The 20,896-nt window shown below is 25.3% G+C and overlaps 5 protein-coding genes across 14 annotated transcripts; 1 reads left to right on the forward strand and 4 right to left on the reverse strand.

Annotated features, from left to right (window-relative positions):
- Positions 1-15: 15 nt before the first annotated feature.
- Positions 16-3,784, reverse strand: LOC122711595. 3 transcript variants are annotated; one of them, XR_006346124.1, is made up of 7 exons: positions 3,572-3,782; positions 2,266-3,481; positions 2,001-2,187; positions 1,521-1,918; positions 1,186-1,397; positions 397-589; positions 16-312 (listed from the first exon to the last, which is right to left on the reverse strand). XR_006346124.1 is itself a non-coding variant. In XM_043930545.1 (6 exons), exons 2-6 carry the CDS (start codon positions 3,375-3,377, stop codon positions 1,108-1,110), a joined length of 1,926 nt encoding a protein of 641 aa, XP_043786480.1. In that variant the 5' UTR covers positions 3,378-3,481; positions 3,572-3,784; the 3' UTR covers positions 16-1,107. The 3 variants fall into 3 exon arrangements, 2 of the variants coding, with proteins under 2 accessions (XP_043786480.1, XP_043786467.1); XM_043930545.1 differs by having other exon boundaries at positions 16-1,124; positions 3,572-3,784; XM_043930532.1 differs by having other exon boundaries at positions 16-589.
- LOC122711638 lies at positions 3,682-5,162 on the reverse strand. The gene is made up of 6 exons (XM_043930627.1): positions 4,785-5,162; positions 4,595-4,691; positions 4,441-4,525; positions 4,203-4,355; positions 3,910-4,130; positions 3,682-3,822 (listed from the first exon to the last, which is right to left on the reverse strand). Exons 1-5 carry the CDS (start codon positions 4,999-5,001, stop codon positions 3,927-3,929), a joined length of 756 nt encoding a protein of 251 aa, XP_043786562.1. The 5' UTR covers positions 5,002-5,162; the 3' UTR covers positions 3,682-3,822; positions 3,910-3,926.
- A 121-nt stretch (positions 5,163-5,283) lies between these two features.
- LOC122711616 lies at positions 5,284-7,371 on the reverse strand. 5 transcript variants are annotated; one of them, XM_043930578.1, is made up of 3 exons: positions 7,338-7,371; positions 5,866-6,118; positions 5,284-5,666 (listed from the first exon to the last, which is right to left on the reverse strand). In XM_043930578.1, exons 1-3 carry the CDS (start codon positions 7,354-7,356, stop codon positions 5,408-5,410), a joined length of 531 nt encoding a protein of 176 aa, XP_043786513.1. In that variant the 5' UTR covers positions 7,357-7,371; the 3' UTR covers positions 5,284-5,407. The 5 variants fall into 5 exon arrangements, with proteins under 5 accessions (XP_043786513.1, XP_043786532.1, XP_043786540.1 ...); XM_043930597.1 differs by lacking the exon at positions 7,338-7,371 and adding an exon at positions 7,211-7,315 and having other exon boundaries at positions 5,285-5,666; XM_043930605.1 differs by lacking the exon at positions 7,338-7,371 and adding an exon at positions 7,291-7,312 and having other exon boundaries at positions 5,285-5,666; positions 5,866-6,121.
- Positions 7,372-8,287: 916 nt separating this feature from the next.
- Positions 8,288-12,228, forward strand: LOC122712411 (chromosome transmission fidelity protein 18 homolog). Its single transcript, XM_043932075.1, has 11 exons — positions 8,288-8,622; positions 8,832-9,089; positions 9,171-9,306; positions 9,388-9,577; positions 9,666-10,096; positions 10,206-10,448; positions 10,537-10,877; positions 10,951-11,192; positions 11,268-11,530; positions 11,602-11,869; positions 11,951-12,228. Exons 1-11 carry the CDS (start codon positions 8,541-8,543, stop codon positions 12,125-12,127), a joined length of 2,631 nt encoding a protein of 876 aa, XP_043788010.1. The 5' UTR covers positions 8,288-8,540; the 3' UTR covers positions 12,128-12,228.
- A 1,349-nt stretch (positions 12,229-13,577) lies between these two features.
- On the reverse strand, positions 13,578-16,480 carry LOC122712212 (TBC1 domain family member 13). 4 transcript variants are annotated; one of them, XR_006346285.1, is made up of 12 exons: positions 16,121-16,477; positions 15,974-16,047; positions 15,645-15,770; positions 15,419-15,572; positions 15,194-15,350; positions 15,114-15,116; positions 14,840-15,038; positions 14,544-14,745; positions 14,348-14,470; positions 14,214-14,271; positions 14,001-14,152; positions 13,578-13,911 (listed from the first exon to the last, which is right to left on the reverse strand). XR_006346285.1 is itself a non-coding variant. In XM_043931680.1 (11 exons), exons 1-11 carry the CDS (start codon positions 16,159-16,161, stop codon positions 14,075-14,077), a joined length of 1,185 nt encoding a protein of 394 aa, XP_043787615.1. In that variant the 5' UTR covers positions 16,162-16,480; the 3' UTR covers positions 13,578-14,074. The 4 variants fall into 4 exon arrangements, 3 of the variants coding, with proteins under 3 accessions (XP_043787615.1, XP_043787596.1, XP_043787609.1); XM_043931680.1 differs by having other exon boundaries at positions 13,578-14,152; positions 15,675-15,770; positions 16,121-16,480; XM_043931661.1 differs by having other exon boundaries at positions 13,578-14,152; positions 16,121-16,478.
- Positions 16,481-20,896: the final 4,416 nt, after the last annotated feature.

A 20,896-nucleotide genomic window follows, 5' to 3' on the forward strand; every position in this document is an offset into this window, starting at 1 on the left:
AGATACATTAATGTATTCAGGAGCATTGCATTTTATTCAGAATAGTTTGGAACAAAGATGAGACTTCGACGTTAGAGGCGGATGAAGAATGTCATGGAATGACGTCGACCGACGAATCCCCTCTTTTTAGCAGCATCGATGATCCCCGTGTTTTAACGATCTTACGAAGTTTGAAACTAAACTGTCCTTGTAGATCATGTACCGAACAAACTTTGCCTTTGAGCATTCGACAAGAAGATGACAGCGATTTAAAGAGTTCATCTCCGGAAGAAATTAGAAAGAAAAAATGGTTGAGATAATATTTACTTGAAACTGTAAGAGTAAATGAATATTATAATGATTGTACATGATTATCAACAGGTCGTTGAAACATCGAAAGTATGTTTATACAAGTACCGAAGATATGGATGTTTCATCTGATTGCAGTAAAAAAGGAAGAAAAATTCGATATAAATCGAAGAATATTCTGAATCAGCGTATTAAAGCAAGTTCGATAATACACACAACTCCGAAAATTTCTCATCGTCGACGAACAAGTTTTTCCTTTTTTAACACTCTTTTTGATATTGTTTTTTGGCCTTATCTATTTCTGAAAACAAATCGGTGAAAGCTTATTTTTTTATTAAAAAAAAAAAAAAATCATGTTTAAGAACATGATATTGTTAACAAGTTTCTAAAAAATGAATTTTTATAATGGTTTCTTTAAATATCTCTCTTTGAAAGTATACTTAAAGTTAAAACCTCTGAATTTATCATAATTTATGTACAATATATATGCATCGTTTTTTATGAACTTATATCGAAAATTATATATTATTAATTGATAATATATTTCATTCTTCATATAGAGTTTATAGAACATTTTAGAAAATATTTAATTAATGTATATGTTTAAGAAAATATAATTTTTAATTATACATAGTATAAAATACAAATCGATAGTATAATTTGGGGTCTCACCTCAAATATTCATTATTTACATAAATTTTTTATGATAAAATACAATGATTGTGTTTTAATTTTTATAAAATAAAAATTGATTTCAAAAAAAAAAAAATTAATAAACGATAAAAAGATTAAAAAAAAATATAAATATTCTCCACAATTTTATAATACACTGATTGCTGAAAATATAAAATATTACATATCAATATTTCTTTATCAAATTCCTTTCAATTGACCTACCTTTCTTCGTAGGTGTTGATATACTTCTATGAAGTTTCTTCGAAAAAAATGACAAAGTTAATCTGTCATAAAGATTGTCGATTTCATTTACCGTGTTTTCTAAAATTTTGGTAAGAGCCTTTTCGCTTTGTACTAAAGCTTTATCGGCAATCAAAGATAAATGCAAATAACCTCGATATGTTAATAACGAACATCCAATTCCTGTATAACTTCTAAAAATGATATAATGATAAAAGAAATTAAACATTTACAGCCATTGAAATATTTTTGCTAAAATATTAAATAAAGAAGAAGCGAATAATATGTAATAAAAAAAAAAATATAAAAAAAATTACCTGTTTGGTATCCAAAAAACAATATTTTTTAAAGGATGTCCCAAAAGTTTCACTTCTTGAGGACCAACTAAATTGCTAAACACCATAGTACTATGACTTTTTAAGATTGGTCGTAAAAATTTGTCGGGTAGCATAGCTGAAAGATACTTCATTACTAAGAAATTCACAGTGTAATCTGGACTTTTTCTAAGCACATCATTCGCTTTTCTAATATCTTCAAGGCGTTCTAGAATTTGAGAATTCTCTCGTGGATCTGCAAGCTGTTTACCCTTTATCTGTGAAATGCAGAGGGGCAGTATACCAACTGAAATATTATTTTGCAGGGGGAAGTTCTCACTCCATTCTTCGATTTTCATCGGTAAAACAACGCTTAATTTTGTTGGAACGAATTCGTTTATCTGTAAAAATGAAATTAAAAAAGAAGACATTCAAAATATATAATAAAATTTAAATACAAATAAAAAATATATAATTACTTACATTAAGGAAATATTTATGTAAACTGACTGATAAAGCAGCTAATAATACATCTCCAAATCTAGCACCAGTGATACTTCTTATATTTTGTATTTTTGTAAACAATTTTTGATTGCAGGTATTTTTAAAATCGTCTTCAAGCCAGTAAGAAACAAACTTTTCACCTGATAATTCTGCTCCATGGAGTGCGCTAAAGTAAAACATTTAATATTCTTAATTGTGAAAAATTGATACATAAAAAAAAGAATTAAAAACTGGACAAACAAACCTTTTGTCCATGCTACGAAAAGCTTGTTGAATCAGGCAACCAGGAAGATTTATAATAATTTTCGCCATTTTTAAACCTTTCTGTATCTTTTTACAAATCATTTCCGAGAAGAAAACTTTTAATCTATCTTGTTCTGTTCTTAGAAACATTTTCATTTCGCATTTCAAGTCTTCTAAAGTAATATTTTGTAAATACTTCAACCATGTATTAAAATGTTTCCATAATAATAGAAAAAAATATGAAAACATCGTAAAATGAATAAATGGCATCGATGCCGACATGATTTTCTTTTGAAACGAATTACTGTCCAAACTATTCTCTCCATTCGCAGGATTCATCAAAGATACTATTACATTCTGCTTTTTCGTTTTCTCGTTCTTCATTTTCAAATTGTTATCCAACTGCAAGAATATTTCCGAAACTGGTTCTTTATCAATAATAACATCTCTAAAGAACTTTAGAAGAGCCATACCATCGCCTAAAGAATGATGGACACGAAATAAAATGGGAATCTTAATTTTATTCGTCAAACGTTCCTCCATTCGTCGAAGATAATGATGACTCAATCTGGGGCAACATTTTCCAATTAAGATCTCCCAGGATGCTGTGTGATTCTCCGGTAAAGGCTGATTACAAATATTCCATAGAACTTTTTTCAGATGACTATTGTAAATATTATCACAGGATCCGTCGCAATTCGTGCGTTCGTATTCCAACCATCTGATACGTTCTCTCAGATCGATCTCTTCACTTCTCTCCCAGAAGTAATAGCCAAATTTTCTTTTTCTTTTATACAATAGCTTTTCAAAAGACGAACATACTATACGATTCTTCACCAAATCACGAAAATTCTCCAGGAAGTTGATGTTCGAGTGACGAGCATCTTTTTCTAAAATCATAAGGATATTATTCACAGAAAGTGCTGATGATTGTTCTACTGCCCAAACGCAGTCCATCCCATCAAGAAGACCCACGAATTTATCCTTTAATTGAATCCTTAAAATGATCTGTATGATACAGCGATATAGGTACAAACATATTAATAGTAGAATAACCAGTGGAGAGAAAAGAAAAGTATAAAACGCGAAAAATGTTTGATACACTTCCGACATGACGTTTTATTAACTTTACATTTGTTGATTCTTTTGATTCTTTTGATTCAAAGTTGAGAAATATTTAGATTCCTTCTGTTTTTAATCATACATATTGATTACACCTATAAAAATGAAATGAAAATATACGAATTGAAAAATGAATTGTCAAATAAATATTTATTAATGTAATTATTTATGAGAAATTAACTTACATGATGATTAATAACGATCAAATTATCCTGAATTTTCTTAGTGCTGGTCAGCACCAAGTAAGACTAGTCTGAATAGAATCGTTGCTTTTATAGGGAAGCACTTGCCATCGATCGTCGTTAACTTGATTTAACATAACTCTTTTATCCGGTTATTACCTTTAGTTGCATAATTCCGATATTCTTAAACATTGTCCTTGTATCGGCAGACACGACTTATACGATCTTCTTCTTAACCGGCTAAAATTCTGCAACTATATGGTTTTACTAGTCTTATTTTCCTAAGATTGAAACATGAAATTTCTTTCTTTTTTTAATCGTATTAAATGAATAAAACTTACATCTTAAATAAAGTCAATTACTCGAAAGAAATAGTGCTGCTATTTTCACTTGTTTTGCATCCATGTCTAGCTTTCTGAAGAAGAATTCTTAAAAAAGAATTTTCACGAGCCAAACGATCATTACGTCGAGTTTCTTGAGCTAATAATGCATCTTTGTTAAGCATCATAGATATTCCAGAATTTTTTTTCAAACCTTCACTTCTTGCTTTTTTCAATGCATCCTAATATATAATTATTCTGCAGTTATAAATGAATATTTTCTATTTAATATTTATTCTTTCAATTATTTAAACCTGCAACGTTTTTATAGAGCCACGTAACAAAATTTCTTGTTCATCCTTCCTTTTTTTCAAGAACAAGTACTTTTTACAAATATTTTCTACAGCTTCGTTTCGTTCGACAAGTCTTTCACCAAGTGTTAATAATCTTTGTTGAAGATTATTGATCTATTTTAATTGATCAATTTTAATAATTATAAAAAATTGATATAAAAAAAAATTATAAAATTTTTTAAAATTTATTAAAGATTACCTCGTATGTTTTTTCTTTAAGAAAAGAATTCTGGGAATTGAGTTCTTGTTTTAATTGTTCGTTCTGCATTAATAAAGCATCATATCTAGGAAGTTCAACATCACTGTCTTTTTAACGGTACATTAATTTGCAAATATATACTAATTAAGAATACTTTTGATGCCATGTTCTTTGCACTTCCTTCTTCAGAGATTCTGGCAGTACAATGTCGTTTCCAAGACGAATATCCGTAACACTCTGTCGAAATAAATCTAAAAATATTATGTTATTTATATTATAATCGTTATTTTAATTATTTACTATTCACCACATCATATTTTTATAATTTAAATATTCTTACATACTGAGCATATTTTTATTGCGTTTATTCGCTTTTCGAAGATCATCTATTATTATTTTATTTTTCGTTTTCAAATTTGAATATCGTAACCATTGTTCCGTTTCTAAATTACGTGTAATCATGAGACTTTCCTCCAAAGATTTCATAGTATCGAGAATATTATGTATTTTTATAATATATCCCTCTAATGGAATTATTTTTTGTATACGAGAATCGTCCATATGTTTTTTTAAATTATTATTTAATGTAACACGAATTAATTGAACATCGACATGAATATCGTGTATTTACTGTTATTTTCGATAAACTTTCAATTATTAGAAATTATCATAATAATCATCAAATTCTATAATTTCTTTTTTTTTTATTAAATTATTTTAATACAAATTTAATAAATTTTTATTAAATTTAAATAATTACATTATAATTGTATCTTAACTTTATTAACAAGTAAAAATACACAGAAAATATATATATGTCCTATATCGATCATCACAGACTTATATTAATACATAAAACGTATTTAACACATTAATTTTTACAATTCAAGAAATATTATAAATTATTAATAGAACAAAAAATAACAAACGAAGTTGTAAACGTACGAAAATGTAAAAAAAATATTCATTATCTAGACATTGGACACGGTTCTGATGCGTACTGTTTGAACTTTTCATGAATACTTCTCAAATGATCTCGACAACAATTTCTGGTATCCTCTAATATACTAAGTAAAGAATTCCTTGAATTGCTACTTAAAGCTTCGTTGAAACGTTCCAAAAGTGCACGATCTATTTGCGATACTCCATCCAAATCTATAGCCATTTCTTGTACTTGTTTGACATTTTCGATTAACGATTCCAACGAGGGTTCCTTCTTCGATTGTCTAAAAATCGATTTTTTATTTATCGACTAACTGTTTTATCAAGAAAAGTTTCCTTCTCTCTGAAGGTAACATTTTAAAAGTATATTAAAAAATATATTTATTCGAAAAAAACTAAGAAAAATAATTTCAAAAAATAATAATATGTATTTTGTAAAAAATTACGATTATTATTATTAAAAGAAAATTAATAATTACTTACAGAAACTTTTGTTCACGTTCAATAATCTCAAAACATATTTCGAATAGCGCCAAACACTCAAGATTGTCTCTGAGATCATATTGTTCCAAAAACTTTTTAAAAATTTCTCTTCCACGTGGATGATTCAACGTTTTATTTATATTATCTGTAATCTGATCTAATTCATCAATACTAAGACCAGAAGTACACTTCCCGATGCAACCGATTGTTCGTTTCGATAAAGAAGTCTGCATATTTTGTTCCACAGATGTACCTACTTTTTCGTTAGAAATGATTAAACATGTTTTTTTTACGATTGATCCATATGTAGTTCGGAATAATTGAAATATTCATTATATAATTTATATATATAATAATTCAAATTATCTTTATATGCTTGTGAATATGAAAAATATTTTATATTAAACTTTCTAAAATATGTAATTAAATTGAGAATGTGATTTATAAGAAATAAAAATAAAATTGTTAATAAAATATAACAATTCTTTTGATATACAAATTATGTGAATGTTTCCAATTCGTAATTAAATAATTTATTAATTAATTGTATTATAATAATAATTGTATTAATTTGATTCAATATTGTAAATGACATGATAAACAAAATTGTACATTTTACCGAAAACATAACGATAAACCACAAATCTATATTCTTATCTAAACTGACGTCATATATAGCTATCATATATTAAATATATTAAGAAATTTCTAAAGAAGACTAGAAAGAAAATTGAAAACAATAGACTATGACTACGTATTATTTTTAACTAGTTTATATTTTTACAATAAATAATTGTAATTCATAAATAATATCGGTTTGAACAATTTTATAGTTTCAATTCGGTCAACCGTTACAAATTTTTGAACGTTTATTTATTATCATATATATTTAGTATTTATATAACGATATTAGGAAATTAATTATTAGTTTAATTTTCACTTCTCGAAAACCACGTGAACATAATGGTTACATATAGATATATAAACTTGATCGAGAATAATATTGCTTAGGAGATTCAAACAGAAAAGTATTGATCGCAATTTCAACGAAACCGGATTTACAGTGGCTGATTGTTTTAATCGCAAAGATTACTTGTTTCAAAGAATGAAATAGAGAATCAAACGAATGAAGTTTTAACCGATATTCATAAGCTATGAATTATAACCTTTCATAACCAAATTTTTCATTCCTTTTTTGAAACACTTTTTACTAATTGTATAAACACTTTATACTAATTGTATTTCATTTATTTGTAAACTAACATTTTTTAAAAGTTAATATATCACAGATACTTCACTCTAAACATTTAAAAACTTGAATTTACAAAGTTAAAATAATTATTACCTAATTTTATTAAATTCGTATTTTGTATATTATAACTACGCACAACACTTAGAAACAACAATGATTCACATTATACGTACATATTATTTCTGATAACGAATAACGAACAAAAATATATCCCACTTACTCCTACAATGCCATGGCATAGACTGACGTAACGTATACTTACATGCACCGAAAATATACGTATAGCTAAAACAAAATTATATAAATACATCTAGCAAAAAAATATACTTAAAATATTACAAAAATAATATTTATTAAGAAATTTTTATATTTATATCTTCTTTTTCAACAAAAATATCTAATTTATTTTTTTTTATTTGGCAATAAATCTACATTTATGATTACATTTTATATAATTTGTTTATTAAGATACAAATGATTATGTTTGAAAAAGTATATTACGAAAATTTACGAAAAATTCCAATGTTACTGACGTGTAATTGAATTTGCCTAACATACTAGAAATCGCCTTTGTTATTCAAAGCATCATCTCTGAAACAACTGTTTATTCTGAATGCAGAGTACATACTTGGCGAAACGACAATAAATGATACACAAAGACTTACAACTCTATAAAAATTATTTTAACTAGTCTTTTATTCTAGTCTTTTATTTTAATGTTTATATTAATCAATATTTTTATTCAACAAATGATTGAATTATTTTAATTCATATCAATTTAATGATTCATTGATCAATGAAATAAATATATCTTAAATATATATTAATATAAGTAATATTTATTTTTATTTATTTTAATTACTTGTTTATGCATTATAATATAATTTAAAATTACCGCGAAAAAATGCGCGGGAAAAAATATATTTTTTCCCGCGTATTTTTATATACCATAAAAACCGTTACAATAATAATATATAATCTTATGTTCTTATTGGATATAACGACAAGTAATATGACTGATGATTAATGTCGATTAGTAATATGATAATGGAATAATATCCATATACGACCAATCCTTTTTGCATTCCAAAAGTCAACAATTCAACAAAATTATACATTTTTCTCACAAACATCATGTACAATATCATAAAAAAAAAACACTTTCTATTTCAAAGAGTGCAATTGATAAATACGTTGCATGTCACGTATTATTTGGACATAATTATTAGAATTATTTAGAATTGTTATTAAAATTTTCTTTATTTAATATGTATTGGCTAATTACGTGCACAACAATTTTGTCAGTTGATCTAATACAAAGATCTAATTAAAACGTAGCTTGAATAAGATTAACTTTAAAATTTTAATATTATATCTAATATAATAATTAAAATATTTGTAGAGATTTTAAAATATATAAATTATGGATTCTGAATTTCCTGATCCTGATGAAGAATTTGATTTAATTCATGAGAATGAATATGAAGTTTTAAAAGAAATTGAAGGTATAACCTTATTATGATTCTTTATAAACTTGTGTAAATGATTAAAAAATTTTTTATTAAATTAATATATTATTTTAATAATTGTTTTATTATTTTATAATTTATAATAAATTTTTTGTTATTTGTTATTTGTTGTTTGTTATTGATATTTTATAATTAACTCGCGAAATTATAAATTTGAATTACAAATTTGAATTATTTTTTTTTAGAATTTGAAAAAAAAAACAATGTTAAAATTGAAAATTTGGAGAAAAAACAAAAAGAAAAAAATAAATTAAATACATCTATACCTAATGTATATAAAGAATTGAATATTCCTATCTCTAGCAAATATAATGAAGTAGCAATTGCTAGCACTAGTAAAGCTATTGAATATAATGATAATTTTGATATAGATATTACAAAAAAAAGAAACTATGATGAATTATTTGGTGATATTTCAGATATGTTAGATATAAATAATTTTGGTATGATTTTTTTATATTTATAATATGCAATATTTATATTTACATTTTAAAACATAATAAATAATATTATTTAACTTATAGTTGATATTCAGGAACCAAAAGATAAAAAACCACGATGGGATCAACCTCAAGAAGTTATTAAAGCAGTATTAGATGCTAGACAAAAATTCAATGAATATAATAGAGGAGTTCCTGTTAATAGAAAACATGCTGAAAAGTATGTTAAGAAAAAATATGCTAAACTTTATATTTAAAAGTAATAAATAATTTATATTAATAGTTTACTGATTTTATTTAGCAAAAGAGAATCTATATCATTGAGAGTCCCACGTTGGAATTTTGTGGCTGTAACTAGACCATGTGATGCACAACGTATATATATAAGAGTTAAAAGTAATGAACAATGTGAGATAAAAAGAAATATACATTCAATTTCTAATTTATTATCAGTACCATTTAGCCAAATTAAAGCTGAAGCTGAAGAAATTGTAAGATTTAAAAATACATATTATATAATTTTTAAATTAATTATTATGTTTTTAATAAATATTTTAAGAATTTAAAGTCTTATTGCAGATGGTACAGAATGCTATGCGTGCCAGTCGTGAAACTTCTTACCTTCCTAATACAAACATTGCTCAAGATGATGAATTATGGGTTGATAAATATAGGCCTAGATCTTACATAGAGTTACTTTCAGATGAAAGTGTGAATAGAGACTTATTACATTGGCTAAAACTTTGGGATAAAATAGTATTCAACAGAAATTATATTCAGAAAAGAAAGAAATTAAATTCTACACTTAATCGTTTTAGAAATAAAAAGTTTGTAGATGAAAAAGTTTTTAAAGAAGTAGATAATAAAGGTTTTCCAATTCAAAAAATTGTACTACTTAGTGGACCACCTGGGTTAGGTAAAACTACATTAGCACATTTAGCAGCTAAACATGCTGGTTATAATGTAATAGAAATTAATGCAAGTGATGAAAGAAGTCCAGATACATTTAGGTAATATAATAAAATAAGTATATAAATAAAATTGATATCTTTAACTAAAATAAGATATTGTACAATTATGTTAAAATGTATATTATATTTATATTATATTATATTATAGACAAATTCTCCTTGCATCAACACAAATGAAAGCAGTAATGGGAAGTGATCCTCGACCAAATTGTTTAGTTTTAGATGAAATTGATGGGGCACCAGCTGCATCCATTGATCTTCTTCTTAAATTCATACAAGGTAAATTAATTCCAAAAGGCAAAAAAGATAAAATGAATACTGATAAATCTTCAAATATTTGTCATCGTCCTGTAATATGCATATGTAATGAACCATATACTCCTTCTTTAAGGTAAATATTTTATTTAACTCAATTATATGATTTATTTATATATAAAAAAAAAAATCCTGAACATAAATATATTGAATTTATTTTATAGAGCTCTTAGGACTGTTGCACTTATTATATCAGTACCAGAAGTAAGTTCTACAAGACTGGCAGACAGATTAATGGAAATATCACAAAAGGAAAATTTAAAAGTAAATCCTGATGCACTTTTGACTTTAGTGGAAATATCTGGTTGTGATATCAGATCATGTTTAGGAGCACTTCAGTATATGGGTGGTATTCATTCAAAAGACAATCTATCTTTTGCATTAAAGGATAGTAGAAAAGGATTATTTGATTCATGGAAACAAATATTGACAATACCTATGAATAGAAGTGGAATACTTTCCATTTCAGAAAGAATTCGGCTTGTATTAAACATTGTACAAAACGGTATTAAATGATATTCAACATTTACATATATAAAACTTAAAATTATATTAATAATATTTATTTTTTGTTATAGGAGAATTAGAAAAATTAGCTCAAGGTATATTTCATAATTATCCAGAAATTTGTAATAATAAATTATATTATATAGCATTATGTTTACAATGGTTTCAATTTTTTGATGAAATTTTATCTCTTGTTGCAAATCTTCAGGTTTGGTCTGTTATGCCTTACCTAAATTACGCGTTTGTTACATGGCATTTATATTTTGCTAAATCAAGAAATGCTAAATTATTTTATCCTTCTATTTTATATGAAGTAAGAATCGTGTGAAAATAGAAATATGAAATAATTTAAAATTATAAATTTAATAAAAAAATTTATTTCTTATAGATGAATCAGAAACATGCCAGAAATATTGGAATTCTATCTACTGTTCAAAGAAGTAGTGGTCGTAATAGTATAATTTTAACAATCGATATAGCTCCTTTTTTTCCGGATTTGTTATCTTCACGATTGCGAACAGTTTCTGGACATTTACATTCAATGAAAGAAAAAGAAGATATTAATCGCATAGTTAATATTTTAATTAATTTTGGTCTTACATTTACTCAAGAGAAAAAACTTGATGGAACTTATGACTATAAATTAGATCCGTAAGAAAATAATATATGTTAAAATTAAATAAAATTTTAAATAAAATTTATATATTTATTAATTCTTTCAGTAATATATTTGAAATAAGTATTTTTCCGGATTGTAAATATCATCGAACACTTACATATCCAGTAAAACAAATACTTGTTCAAGAATTAGAAGCCGAACGATTACGACGAGCAGCAAATGCAATAAAAAATGTAACAAAATTTACACAAAATAAAAATGAGAATGCTATAAAAGAAAGTACGACAACAAATTCAAAGGAAGATCTCGTTGCTAAAACACATAATAATATAATTAGTATAGAATCTAAAGAAATTCAAACAAAAGAAATCGTAAGTATAATATTTTTTATATTTTTATTTTTTTTTATTCTTCTTTTTTAATATGAGTATCAAAAATAATAAAAATTGCAGAAATATAAAGATTTTTTTGGAAGAGTTATTACAGTAAGTCAAGATAAACAAAATAAATATGATAAAGAAACTATCAGTTCGCAAACTTTTCTATCAAAAAATGATGTATGGTTTAAATATAAAGAAGGTTTTAGCAATGCCGTTCGTCGCAAAGTTATAATGGAAGATTTACTTTAAATATGCTAATATATTTTCATATAATGAAATTCTATGATTTTGAAATATTTTTAATATTTATATTATAATTTATTTATAAATAAACTTTTTTATTACATTTTTATAAATTAAAAAATCATAATTTGACCTCAGATTTTAAAAAATTAATTTACAAATAAAATATATATGAAAATATATAAAATCATTTCCATAAATTAGATATAAGAAATATATTTAATAATTTCGTCACAGAAAAGATATAAGAATTTTCTTTCACTATTTTATTTATATTTACTTTTGGCGTGTAATCATAGACGAAGTACGAGATATTAATCGAATATATATAACATACTTCGTTTATGTTATAATTTATATTCAATTCATAATTTTAAGTTTTTATAGTATTACTTTTTTAACTATTAAAAGTGAAAAAAATTTTTAAAAATTTGTTTGATAAAGGAAATTTAAAATGAAATATTTAAATTTTTTTCTAAATACAATTTTATTATTATTACTATGGCTGTTAGCATAAAACTTAGAATTATATTTCTAACGTTATATAAATATAATATATTTAAAATATATCATATTTTATATATATTATATCATACAATATAAAATATATGTATAACACATAATAATATAATTATATATTAATTATATATTTAATATATAAATAGGATATATAAAAATATAAAAATATATATAGGATAATATAATATATAAAAATATATATTAATATATTAACATATATTGAGATATATTTTTAAAGTTATAAAAAATCAAAAAGTTTAAAGAATAAATCATTTATGCAAATATAACTTTTTTTTATTTTATAAACGCAGAATGAATGACGTAGATCATTATAAAAATAAGATTACAAAATATAATGTTTTACTTAAATGCACTATTGTGCAATACAACAATAATAATCTAATATGATTTAATTATTACAAAATTCGTATCGAGTCAGCAACTATTACAAACGCATTCACACATTTTTTCTTTCTTTTTTTTTTTTTTTCTTTTTTTTTTTTCTTTTTTTCATTTAGTAATTAATGGACTATCTTTCATACTTCGTTCGTTAAGAAATTATTATCAACTTATCAAAATATCAACTTACAAACACATTTTTTTTTTCTTAATATCCAAATATTTGTTTTTTTGGACATAACAAGATTTAAATTTTTAATATGGCTGAATTTTTTATTCACAGCACAGTTATATATTTTTCTTAACCCTTAACAAAAATATTTTCAAATTTAAATTTTCATTTTTTAAGATAGATTGGCACTTTTCTTTTAATTTCTATTTTATTTTTATATGTGTACTATATTCAAATTTAAACAAAATTGAAATAATCGATGAAAAATCATATAATCATATAATAAATAATAAATTTTTATTTTTTTATAAGTTTTTAAAAAGAACTAAAAATAAAAATACAAAAAAAAATATTTACGAATATAAGTTCTATTAATAATTTGTAATTAAATATAGTGAAAATAATAGAAATTATTGTATTTAGAACTTATTTTTTTCGTTAAGGGTTGAGATTTTTTTCTTGTTGTAAATAAAGAAACAGAGAGCTAAATTCATATCTTATTAATCCCGGTCTCCAATATAGAACTGGAGAAATTTTATATCTCGGGAATATAAAACATTGTGTAAAATCATTTTACTTTTTAACAGTTTTTACACACAATATCATGTTACAATATATATGATACATATATTTCTGTCCGAACTATTTAGAACAATTTTTAGTTCTAATAATCTTCGCGTTCGCGGAAGAATATTCAGGCCTATGTGTAAGATCATAATTTGTATTGTAAAAATAAGAACAAAGAGAAAAATAAGAAATAAAGGAAATAACAACATGAAGAATATATACCTTTAAAAGATGTTTCAGACGTTTCGTTTATGTTTTTGAGTCGAACGAAGCTGTACATGAAAAATTATGTAGAATTATGGTGAATTCAAACTTTTGCCTGCCAATGCAGCTGCCTTGGAAAGTACTATTTGAATATCCATTGAAGGAAAATTCTGAAATAAAAATATGATTTTGTGACATCATAACAAAAAATTTTTAGTTACTTTTACTTACTTGTAAAAGTTTAACATTTGTAGCGAAATCACCAGCAAGTAATTGGTCCCTTAAGAGTCTGAAAAGTTTAATATAATTAAATTATAAATTATATTTATATATATTACTTATTTAGTATAATAAGTAATATTTACAAAATCATGGCACAACAAATATGTATCAAAAAGCTGAATCTGTTTTCATCAGCAAAAAGAGAATCCCAAATCCTCATAACATCAGGTAATGGAAATTCTTGTGATAGAAGAAGTGTTAACCATCTAAAAATATTTTTATTTATATAAATATTAATCTCTTTTTCATAAAAAAATAATATTAATTAACTTAATTTACCTAAAACTATAATATTGTGGACATAATTCTTGTTGATGTAAACGCATCCAAATTTCAGGGTCATTAGCTTTAACTTGAGCTGTAAGTTTACTCATCATCGAATTTATTCCAAATTCGGCTTCATCTAACGATTTTATGAAAAAATCACGAATTTCACTCATCAAATTCGTAAAGCAAAAAAAAGTATCTGCTTCTGCATGTTCTACAAAAAATATTTATATAATAAAATATTTATAAAATAATTAAAATTTAATATAAACATTCTAAAAATATATTTTTCTATAAAAAATATTTACCTCTCCATTTTTGATCTGGATCACAAGCAAATGCATGATAAATAGGACCAACAATTTCATTCATGCCTTGCACATAGCCCTGTCCTGGATTTAATTTAGCATAAAGAAAAAGTATTCTTTCTAAAACTTCCCAATGTGCTTCACCACCTTCTGCAAGTGGTGCATAATCTTCTGCAGCTTTTCTGATAGAAACTGCTATCTAAAGATAAACATAAAAAAATTGCTTGATTATACTAATCTAAGATAACAAGTTGAAATAGTTAAACGACGTTACCTGCTACTTTCCATCAGCATAAGAATGTAAAAATATAAGAATATTAGTATCATCCATTATTTATTATCAATTATAATTACCTTAGTGACACCAAGTCCCTTTCTTTCAACATTTGCACTTCTTAAAACTGTATGTTGTACTCTAGAATGTAAACGTTTTTGTCCACTAGCATTTACAATCTCTTCTCGAGGATAATCTGTACCTTGTTGAAAAAATGATATGTCTGGGCATAATCTCCTATAAATATAATTTATTTCAAATTCCTAAAAAAAGGAAATTATTATTGAATATAATAATAAATTTACCTAACATCTTTGTCTATTTGTAGAAGAACTTCATTATCCTTAAAATAGGTTTGCCATTTACTATCAGGATTTAAATTTAAAGGATGATCATGAAGTGTAACATCTACACGTTCACCATCACTATTTGCTTCACCTGGAGTGACAATGAGATCCTCTGTAAATCATTTTTATTAATAATTAATTTTTTAGTTACATTCCTTATAGTTCTGAATAAACTAAACTGTACCAATAAAGGTTTTATAAAGTGTTCTTTTACGTGTAAGTGTTTCTGACCAACTGAGTCTTGTTGAAGGTAAATAATTTAATAAAAGTTTCCAACATAAAGGTCTTAAACCTCCTTCATCTGGTATTCCTATAAATAATTATCATTTATCAAATAATCTATTAATTGATAATAAGATACAATGTAAAATAAAAAGAAAAGAATAGAAATTTTAACTCTTATAATTTTATAATATTTAGAATAACAGAAATTATATAGTTGATACAGCAAACAAAGAAAATTAATATATATATATATGTATATATATGTATACATATATATAAGATACATACCATGGAAGCATAGTCGTTTGAGACTGATGAGATCTATTTCTTCAGCATTCAAAATATCATCAAATTCATTTAATCTAAAGAAAGAAAAAAAAAGAAAATTTTTCAACTGAAAATTTTTAAATTAACTAATTCTTATTATATTATTACCTTCTTCTCAAAATACTCATCGTGGATGATATACGGCACATGCAGTAGAACTTAACAAGAAATTCAGTACGTTCTTATCGGCTTTCAATAAGCATGTGGGCGTACAATGATATCCACTTCTCACATTATTGTCAGTGTTCTGCCAGATTGACAAGCGAACTAACAGCCATTTTACTCTTTTGCACGATCAACCGTTTGTTTACATTAAATAATAATTCAAGAGTCTTATATCAGGGTGTGGAGAAATCGTTCTTATCATTGCAATATGGCACTTTATTCTCATGACTATAAGCACGAGAACTATAGTTTCTGCATGTTAATTTGACTCTAACCTAACCTATTTATGTACAGCTGTCTTTCACAACAATTCGGATGAGAACAAATTTTTCTCTTGCTATTGATTTAATTTACATTTCGTGACATTATATGACATAGAAAATAATAAAATGTGATATTAAATTATAAAAAATTTTATGAAGTCAAATTATTGTAGTTATAATTGAAAACTCATATACATATATAAATCCATAAATTGAAAAAAAAATTAGGAAAATATGAAATATAAAAGTATTTAAAGGTATTAAAAAATAAACACAATATTGAATTCTTATTTTTAATTTTATATTTTCATGTTCATAATTATTATGATACTATATTTAAAATTTTGTATCATTAATTCTTATTACAGTTATAATTTTAAATAAAATATCATATCAAATATCAAATTAGTGGAATTATTTAAAAATATGATTATCTAATTACTTTGAAAATTAAGAATTAAGAAAAAAAAATTGTCTTTACAATTGAAAAAAAAGATAAAAGAAGTGAAAAGATAGATAAAGAATTTTTAAAGATTGAAAAATTTGAAGGGAATTTCTAAGGATAAGAAAGACAGAAGACAGGCTAACATTGTTTATTACTTTTTGTATTCAAGGTATCTCGAATGAATTATTACAAGCAATAATATAATCAAAGGTAATGAATAAAAAGCGATGAAACTAAACATCAGACATTACATTTCATTCGTTATTGGTCACATTATTTCATTCTCGATTTTATTCGCATTTTTACGGTTCTTTTTTCTTTCTCTCTTTCTTTCTTTTACACACACACTTTCTCTCACATACACACATTTCTTTCTCTCTCTTTCTCTTTCTCTCCATTAATAATTTGTACTTCTCTATTGGCGCAATCCTTTGCCTCTCTAGTTTCTAAGAAACCGGTTGGATTGCTTCACCAACGTCGACAGATTTGCGAGGTTTTACTATACGTTATCTTTACGACGAGATAATAATATCCATGAAACGATGCAACTCGATTCATATGGATTACAGTCTTCGACATCATTCGATAAACAAATTTTATGAAATAAAAACAGCAGAAAAAAAACAAGAATTACGATACTATTGTATCGTGAATTAATCGTAACAAAATTTCCTGTTTGAATAATTCAAATAGAAATGAATTTGAATTATAATTTCGTGTTAAAATTATTTTTCTTATAATAATACATAGTAAGTATCTGGTATTACTTACAGTATACATATCTGATATTATTTATATATATATATATATTTTTTTTTTTTTTTTGCATACAAGGAAAAGGATAAATCGAACAAAAAATAAATCGAGTCGCATCATTACATTATCAACGACAAATTTAATTGATTGTCGTTGATATTACCGCGCTCGATTCAATAAAATCTGGTTGATTAACAGTAAAATGAACATTTAGTCGTAATAATTCTCTCTTTTTTTTCTTTTTAACCTGTTAATGATTATACATCTAGTTAGTCTTTCTAAATGGTTATTTGGGAATATACAAAGAATGTAGAAAAAGAAGGAAAACTAAAACATTTCTCTTCCTATGAATTAAAATGCTTCGCTTTCATAAATCTAAACGTATTTCCTGTAATAGCTAGAATCGCACAATGACGATTTTAAGACGTATCTTCACAGGGAAGCGATAAAGTTCAATGCGTGGATATAACCAGTGCAGTTACATAAGAAGGATTCGAGATGAAGGGAAACGAGGATCGTTTTCCTGACTCTGTTTCTTTTATCGAGTTGTTGAATTTCTTTGTTTTTTCATATATTATCTCAATTACATATTATCTCTCCTTCAAAAAAAAAAAAAAAATAGAAAAAAAAATACTAATACCAAGGAGAACAAGATAAAAATCATATAAATGAAATTCTGCTTTATATTTTATATTCGAAATTTTTAAATGAAATCAAAACATTAAAAAAAATATTTTTGAATACTTTTCTACGTAAAATTTTGTATAAGTTATTTTTTAATTAATTAAATTAGAAAATAGATTAAATAAATTAGAATTTAACAAAACAGAAATTAATTAAAAATTAATATATTACTATTTTTAAAACTTTTAATTTAAATTGATTTATTGAAAACTTAAAGCAAATATTTCTGATAGTAGTGAGTCAAAAAATGAAGAGGGTCAAGCCTCGTGGCCCTTTAAATATGATAGGTAAAATATTATACAGACTTGATAGGCACGTCTTAAAATTGCCAATAGAATAGATGGATATCGCTCGATTAATATTTCCGTACTTTTAATTGTAATGTAATCGTTACAATGTTCGTACAACAATAAAGCAATATGCAAATATTATGAAGACTTTTTTTCTCGAAGTTAACTGCTCGTGTGGCGCGTTCCGTGCATCGCGCAAGTGGAATTAATTACCATTAGGTATAACAATAAAACATTGCACTTTTTCACCTGTTTCCGTATATTTCTCTGTTTTCCTCTCATTTCGTATTTTTCACATATTTCGTTCATTTTTATCGCGATTCATATTCTTTTTTTTCGTACGTGTTCCACGATTCGAAAACGACACGAGGGAAACCGAAGTACAGATGATTCGACGATTTCTTCCATATCTTTTTATTTTTTTTTTTTTTTTCATTTTATCTTTCTTCTTAATTCTTTTTATTGCTGATCGTCGCGGTGCAACGTTTCATCGCTGTTTATATAATAATATACGCTATTTAATGTAATAAATTATCTTTTATATAGTAGAATAATATATTATCCGACAAGATAATATATTATTTTCGAATAATTATTTTCTTGAAACGCGTGCTTGTAGCGTGTAAGGATCTGCATGTCTACAAACACGCGTCCTATAGTCAAGTCGTTTTTCTCGCGAGTTTATCTCCTATTTCTATTTCTTTTTTTTTTCTTTTTCTTTTTTTTTTTTTTTACTTAACATTTTTTCTTCCTCTCTCGTTTTTTTTTTTTAACCCTATACTTTTCCCTCTACGCTTACACTAACAGAAATGTCTGGAACGTTTCTTAGCGGATCTTTGGAAATAACCGGACTTCGAATCCGTTGCATTTGCACGAAACATCCGGTCCAAGCTTCTTCTGACGTTTTTCTATTTGTCGATATAGTAACGAAATACAGCTTAACTCTATCGATCGACTCGAACGAACGGGAAATCGTCGGATGTGACTTGAGAATTCATCGCCGCCATCTTGTTCTCCACATTGCAGAAGTTTATTTTATGCCTTAATTGGCTAAATTTGTTTCAATTTCAATATTATCTCTCTATATTATCTTTTATTTTTTTATCTCTTTACCTATGACGTTAGATTCTCCTTTCATAATTCATTAATAATCAAACGAATTAATTAATTTAAACCTAAAAGAGTTAAGTCTATTTTCCATGGTTCGTTCGAATCGTTTCAGTGCAGTCGTGTGTTTCATTTATTTATTTTTTTAAGTTTTATTTTTTCCTCCTTAATTAATTATTACGACGCGCGACGCTTAGAATATATCGTTTCCGTTTACTCTATCCCTTTTTCTTCCTTCTCTCCTTTCTTACTTTTCATACACATTTTTCACTCACAGAATGCACACGTATACATACACACGCTTTCACATTACATATGTATATCCTTCCATCCATTCTTTTCTCATATTTCTTTATTCATATTCATACCATGTATTCCTATCTATGTTCACGTTCGTTCTTCTATTATTTTTCTCTCATCTATTAAAAGAAGGAACGCGGATAACTTCTGGTTTCCAAAAACCTTCGATTTTTTTTTGTTCTTTTTTTTGTTTTTTTTTTTTGTTTTCTTTTTACGTCGAATTAATAATCTCGACGATCTTTTCTTTAATATTTTTGATGACCGAAATAAATCTTCTCGTTGGAAGTTGTTACCACGATTTTAAAGAAACAGATGTATATTGTGTATGTGTGCCAAACGAAGCGTGCTACTCTTTAATCCTTACAGAATGTCGCGATATTTATTAAATATGATCAATAAATTATGTGATGATAAAACAAAAAAATATAACTACAGAAAATTTCAGAAAGAAGCACTTTTACCAATTTTAAATTACGAAATTTCAATTACATTTCGTAATTCTTCGTGTTTCGATTATTTTCTTGTTTCGTTTAATTTGAAGAGATGCGTTGATTAGAAATTTAAGAAAAGTATGTTTAAATGTTGATGAAAAAAGAAAAAATTGTTCAGAAAAACAGATGAAATTTAAAACTCATTTCGTTATTCCCTCCTTGCTAATTCGAACATCGTAGATTTCAAAATATCGTAAGTTTAAAACCTTACATTCTCATTTTTCTTTTTCTCTAACTACGAGCAGCTTAAGATATCCATGTTCTCAACATCGCTTTTATTTTAAATTCATTTTTAAATTTCTTCAAATTTCCTGCCTGTCTTTTCACCCTCGATTCTTTTGTCGATTTATCGAAAAATTTTTTCGAATTCATTCGAAGAAACT

This window comes from Apis laboriosa, unplaced genomic scaffold, assembly GCF_014066325.1.
Source record: "Apis laboriosa isolate Shangri-la unplaced genomic scaffold, ASM1406632v1 scaffold112_cov148, whole genome shotgun sequence".
NCBI lineage: Eukaryota > Metazoa > Arthropoda > Insecta > Hymenoptera > Apidae > Apis > Apis laboriosa.